This window comes from Mirounga angustirostris, unplaced genomic scaffold, assembly GCF_029215605.1.
Source record: "Mirounga angustirostris isolate CCGP_5_RB_7025 unplaced genomic scaffold, mMirAng1.0.hap1 SCAF_8, whole genome shotgun sequence".
NCBI lineage: Eukaryota > Metazoa > Chordata > Mammalia > Carnivora > Phocidae > Mirounga > Mirounga angustirostris.
Window position 1 is genome coordinate 10,443,669 of NW_026991716.1, and position 15,486 is coordinate 10,459,154.

Here is a 15,486-nt window from a genome sequence, read left to right on the forward strand (position 1 = left end):
AATTTGATGTTTTGACATTCGCATTCTTCTTGTGATAGGTTTCAAAGGCTCCTCACAATGGGTATGTAGCCCCTTCTGCTTTTATAATTCATAGGCGTGCTTCTTATATGTTTTAAATGTATGGATATATTAACTTGTTGGTACACAAGCATGTAAACCTCTCTTCAAGCCGCAGACAATAAATCCTGGTTGAGGAGAACCTTTATACCCACCTATTTGACAAAACCCCAATCCCATAACACCCTGTGTCCCAGCATCTCTGTTTGTGTTTGGCAACAGAACAAGCCTACAATTCTCTGGTCTTCAGGTGGGCTGTGTGCTCTGATGCTTTTTGCACAGAGTTCCCCCATGGGGATGCCATTGCTTTGCCTTGTCAGGTTGGTGACTCTCTTTAGCCTTCTCAGTTATCCTTCGGGTTTTCTCTTCCGAGAACCTTCCCCTGTTTTTCAACTGATCTTGCTGTGCACGTCACATTGTATTGTGATGTGTGTATATAAGTTCCATTTACTGTTCGAAAGACAACATATCCAGTTGATTTTTGTACTATAACAAAGTAGCACACAGTGGGTGTTAAATATTTGTTGACCGAATAGAGCTTTGTTCCTGTCTGTGCCGGGACACTTAATTACAGTCCGCTAGGGTCAGTTATACACATATGTATGTGTCTCTCTCACAAGATGTTAACCCTCTTGGATCAGAGAGCATCCCTCCTTACCCTGAATATCCCTCAAAGTACCTGTACTTTGCAGCAAAGGAATCAATACTCAATAAATACTTGCTGGTGAACAGAGTACTTGGACAATTGAGGTGACTCAGTGTTTTGTTCTCCGTGTGAGAGTGGAAGAGGTGATCAGGGACTTCATGAAATACACGTCCTTGGACTCATCTTCAGGAGTCGGGTATCATCTAGCTGTGTATCTTTCAGATGGAGGTTGTGGCCATTTCTGACATTCAGTCAGTAAAGTAGTTAACACATGGAAGATAAATTCCTCTTTCAGAAGAAGACCCTGATCCGTCATGTCTCCTGAAGCACTGACTCGTGTTAGGGCTCATGCACGTTGGGGTCTTTGGCCATCTAACTTCTGAGTAGCTAACTATAGTTGATAGGGTACGAATAATGGACAGAAGGCGCCTTGTCCCATAAATCTTCCAACGAGAGGTATGAGGAAAGAACTATAGCTATATAGGGTTATTGTGGTCATATGCGATTTATACTGCTTTATTTCACGTGTGTGTTAAACTTCCCATGTCTGGACTACCTACTAAATTAAGGACCAGCTCCTCATTTCAAGATCTGGCCCAGCATAGGTCCACCTTATCTTTACAGTCCTGTTTCCATGTGTGTATCTTCTTTAGTCTTACCAAACTGCCTTTCTGAACTTAGTTGACGTCCGAAGCTTTTGAGGGTTTGACCCTTGTTAACATCCGATTGAACTTCTCTATATGAAATGCTGGTCTAGAGAAATAGCTATTTTTAAATAAGTCATTGGAAACAGGCGACATTTTCTAACAATCTCTGAAGTCCTCACTACTATTAAACGCAAGCAGTCTTGCCCCCAAATTTTGGGATTGTGGTGGTACTCTGAAGAAAATCTTCACATCTGGATTATGTTTAACTCAATAATGTAAAAAATTAGTTCTGAGTTGTTGTAATGCCTTCAGTTCTGTATGAGTATGTGGGATTGGGAGTGGAGGTCATGGAAGTAGCATGTGGCGTGACCTCTGCTTTCAGGGAGTTAAAATTTTAAGGATACATGAGATTAAAAGATAGACGGAATTCCTGAAGGCTACAGTACTTGATGTGTGCCAGGAAGTGCTAAGCTGTTTTGTTGACCATAGAGATCCTGGGGTATCCTGTCAGCGGTGGTGAAGGCCAAGGTGGTCTCAAACAATGCTTGAGGAATTGAAATAGTTGAATTGAGCTTTGAGCCGTGTCTTGGAGAGCGGGGAAATTTGTTCAGGCAAACCGGGGAGACAGAAATGGCGTGAAGGCATGGAAATGACAGGGACTGCGTGGTGAATGTACCTGGTGTGAGCGACCTTGAAGGGATCCATTGACTTGCTTATCCTGAGAAAGGCAGCTTTGGTGTTTTGCAGAATAGAGCTACTATCACGGCACCTCCTTTTTTTCTTTCTTTCTTCTTCTTCTTTTTTTTTTTGGAAGTGGAGAGAAATCAAAATTTATTTTCACATATAACAAACGTTAGGGAAATTTGTGAAATGATATACTTATTGAAAATAGTACATTTGACTTAAAAATCACTTCCTTTTTCATGGACCATACAAAATTATGAAATGGCTCAAATAATTCCCACCAGGGTTTCTAACATTATATATTACTGTGAAACATTTCCTGAGCAGGACGAGATTGGGGACATTCTAGTCCAACCCCCTCATTCTGTTTTATTTCATTCTGTAAGTTTTGCATATGATCCTCAGGTGACCTGGCACACAGAGACCATATACAGAATGGCGAACATTTATTGAGGGTGAATTGAGTGCCAGTCCAGCATGCACCTCCTTCTTTTCTCTCCAAATCCTGGGATCTAGAAACACAACCTTGTTGGCTTCTGAAATGTCAAATTGTGTTCAGTTTATTTCTTTGGAATACACACTCAAAAAAATCTCACGATAACTTACAGAGGATCACATGACTAGAAACAAGGACTTCTTTTGAAGATGAATGAGAAGGTGGACAGTGGAGAGTTGTGGTTGGTACACAGACCTGTCCCTGAGTGTCCATGGAATGCTCCACTTTCTGATGAGTCAGCAGCCAAGCCTATGCCTGTGGGTCAGTGAGGTCTGTTTGAAGGGATGTTCTTTGTGGTTGATTGAATGTTTGCTTGGCCAAGGATGTTGCCTCTCTCTGAGCCATGCCGGTATCTGTAATAGGCTGGACCTTACTGAGGGTTAGAGGAAACTCTTTGTTGATACGACTTCATTGATACAATCAACAGAGGCCTTAGTTTTTAAAAATATTAATATTGATTATGTTTGATAGATGGTTTATATTATTCATCCTTTTTCGTATATATGTATGAAAAGTTTTATCTTTACATTGTAGTATCGTATTAGTTTTTTCAAAGGATAGCAAACTGTATTTAGTTATAGTATAAGTATTACTTATATTGGAAAATTTTTTCTTCACAACTACCAGAGAATGTCATGTAGCCTCTGGGGATTGGGGTAGTAAATCATGGTTCTGAATTAGGATGACCTTAGTTCCTGGACTCTTAATTCACATCTCAGGAAAGGTTTACCAATTAACAAAGTATAGTTGTAGTACACTAAGTGACTTGCTTTTCCTTCTTTAGTAAGGGTCTTTGTTCTAAACTAAATGATGAGTAAATTTGGATAGCATCAGGTCCATTTAGTGACTTCCCTTTTCCCCATTCTCCCTAGTCTCCATTCTTTTTTCCTTTTTTTTTTTTTTTTAAGAGAGGGAGAAGAGGGGAGGAGGGAGCAGAGGGAGAGGGAGAGAGATCATCTTAAGTAGGTTCCACACCCAGCGCAGAGCCCGACACAGGGCTCCATCTCACGACCCTGAGATCAAGACCTGAGCTGAAAACAAGAGTCGGATGCTTAACTGACTGAGCCATCCAGGCGCCTCTCTGTTTATTCTTAAACAATCCTGAGAAACACAGAAAAAGGTAGCAGAACCATATTGCCATTCCCATATGTGCTGTCTTTCTAAGTGAAAGGGATATATTTTTAAAAATATTTATAATGCTGAAATAAGATTGGTTCCTAAGAAGAATAGGGAAAACCACATTGGAATGTCAGTGAAGATAGGATAGCTTTATTGTTAGCTCAGGAGGTAAATATACTACTGGTTACAGACCAGCACCTGTTCTTTGCTGCTGCAGCTGCTAATGACACAGTTGTGCATAAAGGAGGCACAGGAAAACTCCGGAGAGATCCCTGGGATTCCTCTTAGCACATTCTACCCCATTAGGTTGCATGACTCATCGTAGCCTTAATGTGGAAGGTTTATTTTATTAACTGGGTCTATGCTGTTTCGTATGATTGCCTTATTATAACCCCAGTGACTTGTCTGTCCTTTGTTAAATAAAGCAGTGATTTAAATAGCTTTTAAAAAGCAAAGCAAATAAAATAAGAGAAGGTTTAGCCAAAAGTACCGTGCATGATGTTTTCATTATGGTTCTACCTGCTCAGAACAGATGCCTTCCAGAGCAGTGTTCCATTTAAGGAAGATTTCTTGGCAGAAACCTCAAAAGTTTAAGCACTGAGCAAAGATCCCATTGCTTTCTTAGATTAAAAGCACTCGTGCATTTTTCTTATAACATTCATAAATGTTTATCCTGTTTGAAAGGGTAGACAGAATGTTGAGACTTACTTGATGGCAGAGATACCAGTTTTTCTAGATAGGGTTCCCCTCTAAAACCTGAAGATTAAAAACCACATTCCCATTGTGCCTAACTGTCTGAGGTAATGACCTAAGGGATCCTTTCAGCTCAGTCATAGAATTCCAAGATGATTTTCCAGCTTCATCATTATAGGAATGTCATGATTTTCTTTCCCTAGATTTAGACCTTTAGAGTTGTCTACCTGATTTGGGAATCCATGGACATTCTTCCCGTGTTGCTGAGCTCCGGGTTTTATCTAGGGCCCTCAGAGCTCTGTGCAGAGTTGTGGGCCCAGTGCTGGAGAAAGGTCACCATGCTATTTTTGCCTGTACCTTTTGATTTCCATGCCCTCTGTGCTTGAAAATCCATTTTGTTATCCTCCAGATTTTATTCCTTGTGAAGACGGAATAAAGCCACGGGAAAAATTCCCTTCTTTCTTTCTTTTTTTTTTTTTTTTGAAGATTTTATTTATTTAACAGAGAGAGACATAGCGAGAGCAGAAACACAAGCAGGGGGAGTGGGAGAGGGAGAAGCAGGCTTCCCGCGGAGCAGGGAGCACGATGTGGGACTCGATCCCAGGACCCTGGGATCATGACCTGAGCTGAAGGCAGACGCTTAACGACTGAGCCACCCAGGCGCCCCAAAATTCCCTTATTTCTACTTCACAATAATTTCACAGTTTATGAATGGATGATATTGGAGGTTGATTAAAAACAACCACATCAGGAAAGCTACGAACTGTCAAAGGATCGCATTGCATAATCATAGTTCAGCTTTTTAATTTGGTATACATGGAAAACATTTGCAGAGCAACTCAGCCTACTGGTTTGTTACTTTGAAAACTGTTTGCTTTTCAGAGTTTTCTCCAGGTGGTAATTTCAGTCATTTTTGAGAAATGGAAAAATTAAAGTTTAAAAAAGTGCATGTGTGGCTGGTAGTGGGAGAAGGATATAACTTGCTCTGAAATTTCTCTTCGGTGTTGAAATATGTGAAACTTTTTGAGAACCATGGCTTTTATTTATTTATTTTAAAGATTTATTTATTCATTTGGGCGTGGGGAGCAGGGGTAGAGGGACAGAGAGAATCTCAAGCAGACTCCCCTCCAAGCCTGGAGCGCATCGCGGGGCTTGATCCCATGACCCTGACATCATGATCTGAGCCGAAACCAAGAGTCGGATGCCTACCCGACTGAGCCACCCAGGTACCCCATTAAACAAATATAATAGTTTATCACTGCAGGCAGTAAAGTGAATTTTTCTTTTCATCTTTGTAAAATAGAGTACCTTTCAGATCATGTTATCAAAATGCTGAGTTTCCCTTATGTTTTTTTCTCTTTCATTGCTTCCCTCTGATGTGGCTGCTGTGTTGACAACCCTTTCTACTTCTGCTGCTGAATTTTTGTTTCCATCATTAAGGAAACCTCCCAAGGTAAGCAGTGATGCGGAATTTGGCATGCATACTAAGTATGCAAATATCCAGGACTTCATCCATCACAGTAACCCATGTGGAACACCTCTCCCATTGAGAAGAAAAATCGGCATTCTAATTAAAACTTAAACCATGAAAAAACAATTTATGTCAGTAATGACACAAAATTAGAATGCTCCTCTACATTTGCAAAGCACTTTCATACATTATTTCATTCTTAGAATTAATGCTCTGGTCCTCAGAGCGAAGCTGTCAGCTTCCTGTTTCTGTTTTATTGATGATGAAATGAGGCTCAGAGAGTGAATGGTGTGTCTTATTTTACACATTGGGTAAGTGGAGAAGCTGGGACTGTAGAGTATCACCACCTAGAAAATGGAAAGACAAAACTGGTAACATCATGGAATGATTGTTGACTGGACAGATGAACTACCAAGAATAGTTGGTGGTATCAGGGAAATTCTCCAGACGTTCAGATAGTGTTTTAGCTGCCCACCAACTCTGTGTGCTCTGTTAGAGTTTCTAGCCCCTCACAAAGTCCACTGACTGGAGTTGTTCTCCTTGCTCTGGGCAGCCTTCAATGGCATGTTTACCAGGGGAGTAACCCATAAGTTAGAGAGTAGGTGGGGAAAAAGAATATGAGAAGGAGGGGATCTGAATGATCAACTCATGAATAACTGAAGGCTGATTTTGTTACTGGTGAGTATTTTATTGGGTATAAAAGGGACACTTAGTGCCAAAAGGAAGGATAAATTCAACCAGTCCCTGACCAATAATGCTGGTTATAACTTTGGTCTCTGAGATGGAATCAAGACAGGCTAAGCACCCCCACCCCCCATTACATGGTCAGAATCTAAGACATGCTGGGGAGGGTAAGGCTTCTAGAGTAGATTTGGCTTACTTGCCTCTCAGGCGATAAAGGAAAATCTAGCTTAGCTCTTAGAAGTGGAAACCCACCAAAATGTTAAATGTTATCCTTTATGTTTACTGAAGGCAATAGAGGAATTGTCCTTGGCACTAAAAGTTTCAACTCCAGCAAGGAAGGTACATATTGAATAAATAGTATGAGATCTTTTAAGAAAGAGGAAATATATGATGTTATAGAAATGTAAGCACTGGCCTCTGGCCAACCCTGAGGAATTAGAAGGTTCTCCCTGAGCACTTACTGATTTGGACATAGTCCCAAAAAGCTGCAACCAAAAAAGTGTCTGTGCTACTCAGAAAGATGTGAGTTCCCCTAAGTAGCTTTTCCTTTCCTTGCTTTTGGTCCTAGAAGTTTCAGAACAGACTGTCGACCTTGTGATGCATTTAATTCTTTCCCCACACAAAAAGGCAATGAAATCCTAGGCAATTTGATATATGGCTCCTTAGTGAAGGAAAAGCACTGATATAAGGGCACAAAAATACATTAAAAAAAAATCACTAATTTCTTTATACATAAAGATTTTCTGGGTTATTTTCTATTCAGTATATAGAGTTTAGTGGTTTCCTTAAGTGTTCTGTTGATAGTTCCTAAGAAGTATCATGAAATTTTCAAAATAAAATCAATGTGAAGTCACCACATTTAAATATATGTATTTATGCATGTCATAAGGCACATCTGAGAAGTATAAAGCTGGTCTTGAAATAAGTGACACAATAGAGTGTTATTTTGAAAAAAAGACATTAAAATAAATAAGGTCTTTTCTTGCAGAAACTGTAAACATTGACAGCAGACAGGAGGGAAAAGTGTTAATGATGATTACATAAACGAAATTTCATTGATTTTAAACAATGAGATTTTTTTTGCAAATGACATATCTGATATAGGGTTAATATCCAAAATCTATAAAAAAACTTATCAAACTCAACACCCAAAAAACGAATAATCCAGTTAAAAAAAGGGCAGAAGACATGAATAGACATTTTTCCAAAGAAGACATCCAAATGGCTAACAGACACATGAAAAGATGCTCAACATCACTCACCGTCAGGGAAATACAAATCAAAACCATGATGAGATACCACCTCACACCTGTCAGAATGGCTAAATTAACAACACAGGAAACAACAGATGTTGATGAGGATTCGGAGAAAGGGGAACCCTCGTGCACTGTTGGTGGGAATGCAAACTGGTGCAGCTACTCTGGAGAACAGTATGGAGGTTCCTCAGAAAGTTAGAAATAGAACTACCCTGCAACCCAGCAATTGCACTACTAGGTATTTACACAGAGGATACAAAAATACAGATTTGAAGGGGTATATGCACCCTGATGTTTATAACAGCATTAGCAACAATAGCCAAACTATGGAAAGACTCCAAGTGTCCATTGACTGATGAATGGATAAAGAAGATGTGGATATATACAATAGAATATTACTCAGCCATCAAAAAGAATGAAATCTGACCATTTGCAATGACTTGGATGGAGCTAGAGAGTATTATGCTAAGCGAAATAAGTCCGAGAAAGACAAGTACTATGGGATGTCACTCATATGTGGAGTTTAGGAAACAAAACAGATGAACATATGGGAAGGGAAAAAAAAAGAGAGAGGGAAGCAAACCATAAGAGACTCAATAATAGAGAATAAGCCTGAGGGTTGATGGAGGGAGGTGAGTGGGGGATGGGATAATTGGGTGATGGACATTAAGGAAGGCACTTTTTATGATGAGCACTGGGTGTTATATGTAAGTGATGAATCACTAAATTCTCCTGAAAACAGGAGAATTCTCCTTGGGTAGAGAACATAGGCACAATTTAGTATAAAATCAATTGTGTTAAAGGCCACAAGAGGCAAAATATTTGTGGAAATCATAGGATGAAGGGTCTCATTCTGACTTCTGCAGATCTGAGGACAGCTAGGACTGAAACTAATACTAAAAACCTATGCTTGAAAGCACTGGAGAAATTCCAAGTTAGTGAAGAATTACCAAATCAGGATCCAAGAAATGGTGGAAATTTAGAGAGGTGAGCCTGGTTTTTGAGTGTATGCCATTCAGGTAGGGCAGCTTAAAGGCAGAGCAGTGTTTCTGACAGCCTCATGGGATCTGGGGAGCCTAGGAGGACAAAAGTGTTGGAGTTCGGAGTTTACCAGAGGTGGAATCCTTGGTAAACTCTTTATACTTTGGGTTGGCAGAGTAGATTGAGATGCAGCCTTGGCTGAGGTATAAAGATGAAACAGAAGTAAACCTACCTTCACATGGATTACCATGTGGTTATAAGTTCTTTGTGTGATCCAGGAAGTCTCAAGCACTAAAATTGGATCAGAGTGATCCTAGAATGGAGGTTCCCATAGGCACCTGGCAGAAGCAAATGTAATCCCAAGTCTCTAAAGATTCCACAGACCATTTTAAAAATACAATGTCTGGCACACAATCAAAGATAAAGAGGTGTATTACAAGATAAGGCAACATGGACAGGAAATAGCAAAAATAATAAAAAGTAGAAATAGACCCACAGATGCTTCAGATGTTCAAATTGTTAAGCATGAACTTTAAAGTAACTATGCTTATTATATTTAAAGTGATAAAAGATAAAACTTTAAAGTGTTGAGGAGGACAGAAATTATAAAAAATGACAAAACAGATTTGGAAAATAACCCAGTAGAAATTCTTACCCTGACAATCTCAAAACCAAAATTAAGTTCAGTGTTAGGGTTTAGCAGAAGACTAGATCCAGCCAAAGAGAGAATTAAATGACTAGAAGATAGGTTAGCAGAGATAACAAAATGAAATACAGGAGAGACAAATTGTGTGGAGACAACTGGACATTAGCATGCACAGAAATGAATTTAGATATAGACTTTATATCCTTCATAAAAATTAACTCAATGTGGATTATAGACCTAAATATGAGATGCAAAACTGTAAAATTTCTAGAAGATAGTGTGGGAGAAATCTAAGAGATCTTGTTGCTGATGACCTTTTAGATGCAACATCAAAAGTGTGACCTGTAAAAATAAAATTGATTAGTAGAATTCATTAAAAGTACAAACTTCTGCAAAGGCACTGTGAAGAGAATGAAAAGAAAGCCACAAACTGGGAGAAAATATTTGCAAAATACATCTGATGAAGGACTCTTATCCAACATATTAAAAAAAAAACTTAAAATTCAACAGTATGAAAATGAACTACCCAGTTAAAAGATGGGCAGAAGACCTGAACAGACACCTCACCAAAGAAAGTATACACATGGCAAACACACACACATGAAAAATGGTTAATTTCACATTAAAACAACAATGAGATGCCACTGCATCCCTGTTAGAACAACTAAAATCCGGACACATCTGACAGTACCATAGCTGGTGAGGATGTGGAGCACCAGGAACTGTCATTCATTGCTGGTGAGAATGAAAAGTGGCCACTTTGGAAGGCAGCTTGGAAGTTTCTTACAATGCTAGACATATTCTTATCATATAGCTATGTAATAATGCTTCTAGGTTTTTACCCAAATGAGTTGAAAATTTTTGTCCGTACAAAATCTATATGTGAATGTTTTCAGCAGCTTCATTTATAGTTGCCAAAAACTGGAAGCAACCAAGATGTTCTTCAGTAAGTAAATGGATAAACAAACTGTGGTATATCCATACAATGGAACACTGTATGAATTATCAAACCATGGAAAAAACATGAAGGAACTTTAAACACATATTGCTTAGTGACAGAAGCCAATCTGAAAAGGCTACATACTGTATGATTCCAACTATATGACATTCTGGAAAAGGCAAAACTACAGACATCACAAAAATTATCATGTACCTGGGACAGTACCCATAGCACATGGAAGCTACAGAATGACTGTTGGAAGTGTGAGGAAAGGAAAGAAAGAAAAAGAGATCTGCTGGAGCAGGAGGACACTCACCAGTGTAGCACAAAAAAAGGTTGGAGTCCAGCTAAATTTTTACTTCCCTTCACTGATGGACAGAGCCACTTTGCTAGAGATTAAGCCAGAGAACACTGTCTGCCCTGATTCCATTCTCAAGAAAGATCCAAATATCTGGCTAGTCCATTATCCAGATGCTTGTTTCTGGCCTGAACCCAGAGTTCCCATGAGATCTTACAAACTGCACTAGAAACATGGATTCTCTTGTCATTGATTTGTGTTTTAAGGAATATTTTTTTTGTGTAGTTTAGGCAGTTGTTGAAATTTTGTCTAATTATGTGATGATGGTAAATAATGATAGTCACCTACTTGCAATATGCACTGTTTCTACTATGTATAAGGATCTTGCACATTTTACTAAGAAATATTCTAAGGTAAGAGTACTGATTAGGAGAAGGGAGGGGGTGTCATTTTGAATATTTGGTTAAGTTAGCACCATTCCTACCCAGCTGTTGGGCAGGAAAGGTCTCATATTCTTTATATTATCCCTGCTACTATACTCTTAGAATCCCATTTCCGTTGTTACTATTAAGAGTATCTATCTTTAACTCAGTACTTACAATATGCCAGATTCACTTTAAATCTAAATTAAATTCAGTGAAAACTTGGTTGCCTTCAAAGAGAAAAAAAAATCAGCGGTTGCCGGGGGAGTGGGAGGAGAGAAGGGAGGAACAGGTGAAGCACGGGATGTTAGGGCATTGAAACCATTTTGTATAATACTATAATAGGGGATATATGACGTTATGCATTTATCAAAACTCATAGAACTGTGTAGCTCAAAAGAGTGAACCCTAATGTAAATTGTGGGGGTTAGTAGTTAATTATTTATCAGTATTGGTTCATCAATTATAACAAATATTACACACTAATCAAGTTATTAATAGATGAAACTGATGGGGGGTACCCAAAAAAGAGGGGGTATATGGGACCTCTGCACCATCTGCTCAGTTTTTCTGTACATCTAAAACTGCTTTAAAAATAGTCTAATTATTTAAAAAAATGTAAATTTATCATACCAACAAAATGAAAAAGGAAAACCATGTGCTCATCTCAGTAGATGCAGAAAAAGAACATTTGACAAAATTTAATACTTATTTATGATACAGACTTGAAACAAGCTAGAGATGCAGAAACTTAATGTGGTAAATGGCATCCATTCAAAATCTATAGCTGTCATCATAGTTGGTGGTGAAGGACTGACCACTTTACACCTAAGATAGGGAATAAGGCAAAGATACTGTTTTAGCCACTTCCATTTAGCATTGACTGCATGTCCTGGCCAGTGCAATAAGGCAAGAAAAAGAAATTAAAGATATTCAGATTGGAAAGGAGGAAACAAAAGCATCTTTATTTATAGGCAATATAGTCACATACTTCGAAACATTAAGAAATCTCCAAACAAGTTCCTAGAACTTACAAATGGCAAGGTGGCCAAGGTCAAAATACAAATTGTATTTTTTTATACTCGTGATAAACAATTAGAAAATAAAATTTAACAGAAACCCAATAATTTACAGTAGCTTCAGAGACCTTCAGTACTTAGGGATATACTTAATGAAAAGCACACAAAACCTTTTTATTAAAGCCTCACATATATTTGGTCATTTGATTGTAGATGGATCTGCCAAGAGAAGAGTGTCAACTGTGTTCATGGAATGATAAGGCACAAAGTTGGACATGAAGGGGAGTCTTGGGTGGCTCATCTAGAAAGAGGTTGAATGCAAATCCAGCTCTGGAAGGCCTTGATGCCAGGGTTGGCCCCTTGATACCTTCAGTGTCTCTCTACCGCCTATTTTGACCAAAGCAGTAGGCTAGTTGAGGCTCTGTTTCAGTAGGTTAATGTGAAAGCAGAATATAAAATAAATTGATTTTGGTTGGAGGAGGTAGGCAGCTGGAGATGCATTCCATAAAATCTGCCAGAAAAGAGGTAATAAGGGCCGGGGCTGATGCAGTGCCAGGGGACTGGAGAAGAGGAAGGGTCACATTATCAAAATGTTGCAGAAATAGAGTATCCAGTACTTAGATCCTGAGAGCATATAAGAGACAATATAACAAAGAGAGTCAGAGTGGACTTTGGAGTTTGAAACAGAGTGACTGACAATCCAGCAGGAACTCAAGAAGAAAGAGCTGGTTTGGTGCAGGGAGAAGTTGATGGGTTGGGTTTTAGAATGGGTTGAATTGGGAGAAATTGGCAAAGCATCTGATATCGACGCCTAGCGATTATGCAAGGTTTGCAGTCTCTGCCCTAGGAAGGTTGGGGAAAATCTGGTAAGGAGGAGAGAGGAGGTGGAAGGAAGAGGTATCTATTATGTTGTCAAGGAAGAGAGGATTAAGAGGAACAGAGGACATGAGAGAATAGGAAACTGGGCCTTGGGACTCATCCTGCTCTGGAGAATGGGGAGAGGAGGAAGAACCAATAAAAATAAAGGGAAACCAGACACTCACTGTGGCCCGGCTGGTGGTGGTGGCATCCAGGAGGATACTTAGACACTGGTTCTTTCCAAATTAGGTTTCTTTTGTTCTAAAAGTTATTTTTTCTAGTGTTAAGGCCAGGAAAAGATGAAGCTATTTCTCTGGTTGACTTTTAAAAGTTAGATGGAATTTTTTTTTTTTTTTTAATAGCGTGTGTATGTCGCATGTTAGGATGGAAAGGGAAATTTGTATTTGTATAAATTGCCTTATGCTATGTATTTGGACTTTTCTCTTTGGCAAGTGTTAAATTTTGTAAGTGTGTACTCCTGAACAGAGAGACATTAATTTTAGCGTAGTCCAAGCACATACCTTTAATCCTCTTGCCAGTAGCTCTTAAGCAATGTTTATAGGAGTGTGTCCTGTTTCCCTTAAAAAGAAAGCTTTTAGACAAACATGGAGACACCTGCTTTATGCCTCCTTGTTAAAACAAAACAAAATGAAAAACAAAGAGGCTTTGCCTCCTAATTTTCAGTGTGGAGGTAGGTGTGTTTTTCCTTATCAGTGTGACTAGTTTTGTGTCCAGATTTTTGTCTTAGATGTATTAATTGCTTGTTCGTTCAGCCACCTTCTCATAAACTTTGGATTTTGGCAGGAGGTGGTACAGAGGGAGAAGACACGTGTGTGTGGAGAATCACTATCTAATTATGCCAGTATGCATGCTCTGTTGCTGAAGAACAGGGAAATGTCCTCAGTCCCAGTAGCTTTGCCTTTAGAAAGGAGCCGGTTCCAGTTCTCCCTTCTGGCCCTCAGAATGTCTGGCACGTTCTAGGAACCTTCACTTCTCATGCGTTGTCATGTCTGGCAAAAGTGTCTTTCCTGAGGAGCTACATTGAAACACACAGAAAAACAAGTGAATTCTTCCTCCTTTTCCTGTTTTCTCCTCTCTCTCAGTGTTTATTGAACACCCTCCGTGTGCCAAGTGAGCACTGCAGGGCTGGAATAAGTTTCTGACCTCAGACCATTCAGACCCTCTTGTTCAAAGAGGAGATTGATGGGAAGGAGTGAATTTGGCCAGAACCATCCAGTGACAGAGCTTGGCTCCAATCCTAGGCCTTCTGATCGCCTGTACTTTCTGTTACACCACGTGGGTGTAAATCAGGTTTTCTGTTTGTTGAGTTTTATGGAGCAAAGATAGGAGGAAGCAATAAGAACGAAGAGTTTGGGGAAGATGTAAATGTCTGCAAGATCACTTCCTTTTTTACTCAGTTTCCTTTTTTTTCTTTAACTCTTCATCATTATGTTTAATACCTCAGAAATGTATGATTTATTTGAACAATTTGATGTTAATTAAACTCACTTCAGATGTTTTTTTATTTTATTTATAAGTGTGGTTAGGAACTACCGAACTTCAAGGTGTTCGATCCCTCCTATATTTCCATAATTTTGTTGGCAAATCGTGAGCGGAAGAAAATGACATTACAGTGCAGGTGTAGTAGTATCCTTTGAAGAGTCATACCCGTGTACCAAAAATCTGACTTTGTAGAAATTGCTCAGAAGAAAGGAGGGGACAGTCTTACGATGCACAGCTTATGCCATCTCATTCGCTTTTCACAGTTTATGACTACTGTCATTTTCTGTTGCCTCTCCCACTTCACTTGGTGACTTTCTGAAAACCAAGGGTTGGCCTCAGCTGAGAGGAGTTCTAGACCTACGCTGCCCAGACAGCCGCCGTGCAGCCATGTGGCTTTCGAGCATGCGCCGTGTGGCTGCTCAGGACCGAGATGCGTCACACATGCAGAAGGCACATCAGATGTCAAAGACTTAGTACGAGAAAAAGTACATAAGGTGAATATTTTGGATAGATCAGGTTAAATAAAAAATACTAAAATTTGATTTTATCTCTATTTTTTTAATGTGTGTCTGAAAACAGTTTTAAATTACACACGTGGCTCACATTATATTTCTGTTGGACGGCACTGTTTGCAGCCAAATGCATGGCTGAGGATGGACCATCTTTTCAGCATCCGTCCTGAGCCTTGTGCTAGCTGCCGTCAGGTAAATGCAGCAGCTCTGCAGCCATCGCTCACATTTCTGCCTTTATATCTGTGTCTCGGAGTGGTGTACTGCACAAACTCCGTGTGAGCATCACCTTCCTGCTGTGTGTTTTTCCTAGGAGTAATTTTTTTTTCTTATGCTTTCAGAAGTCATTTAGTAGACCACTATTAATTGAGAACATTGGTGAAAAGTCTTGTGTGAGGAGGTTGTAGGGTTCACGAGGTGATTAAACCCGTGGTCCCTGCCCTCTACAAATCCAAATGTAGAAAGGAGGATTAAACCTTCAGCCCCAGGATGCCCGGGTGGCTCAGTTGGTTAAGCATCTGCTTCGGTTCAGGTCATGATCCCAGGGTCCTGGGATC

At 39.5% G+C, this 15,486-nt stretch overlaps 1 protein-coding gene across 16 annotated transcripts in view; it reads left to right on the forward strand.

Moving 5' to 3' along the window:
- KIF13A (kinesin family member 13A) overlaps window positions 1-15,486 on the forward strand; it is a 208,089-nt gene that overhangs the window by 77,072 nt on the left and 115,531 nt on the right. For 15 of the 16 annotated variants that reach the window (XM_064597116.1, XM_064597118.1, XM_064597121.1 and 12 more), the window contains exon 3: window positions 5,783-5,795. The exons of the other annotated variant lie outside the window; for it this stretch is intronic. In XM_064597116.1, the coding sequence (XP_064453186.1) occupies window positions 5,783-5,795 (13 nt within the window). The remainder of the gene's footprint in view (window positions 1-5,782; window positions 5,796-15,486) is intronic. 16 annotated transcript variants of the gene reach the window in all.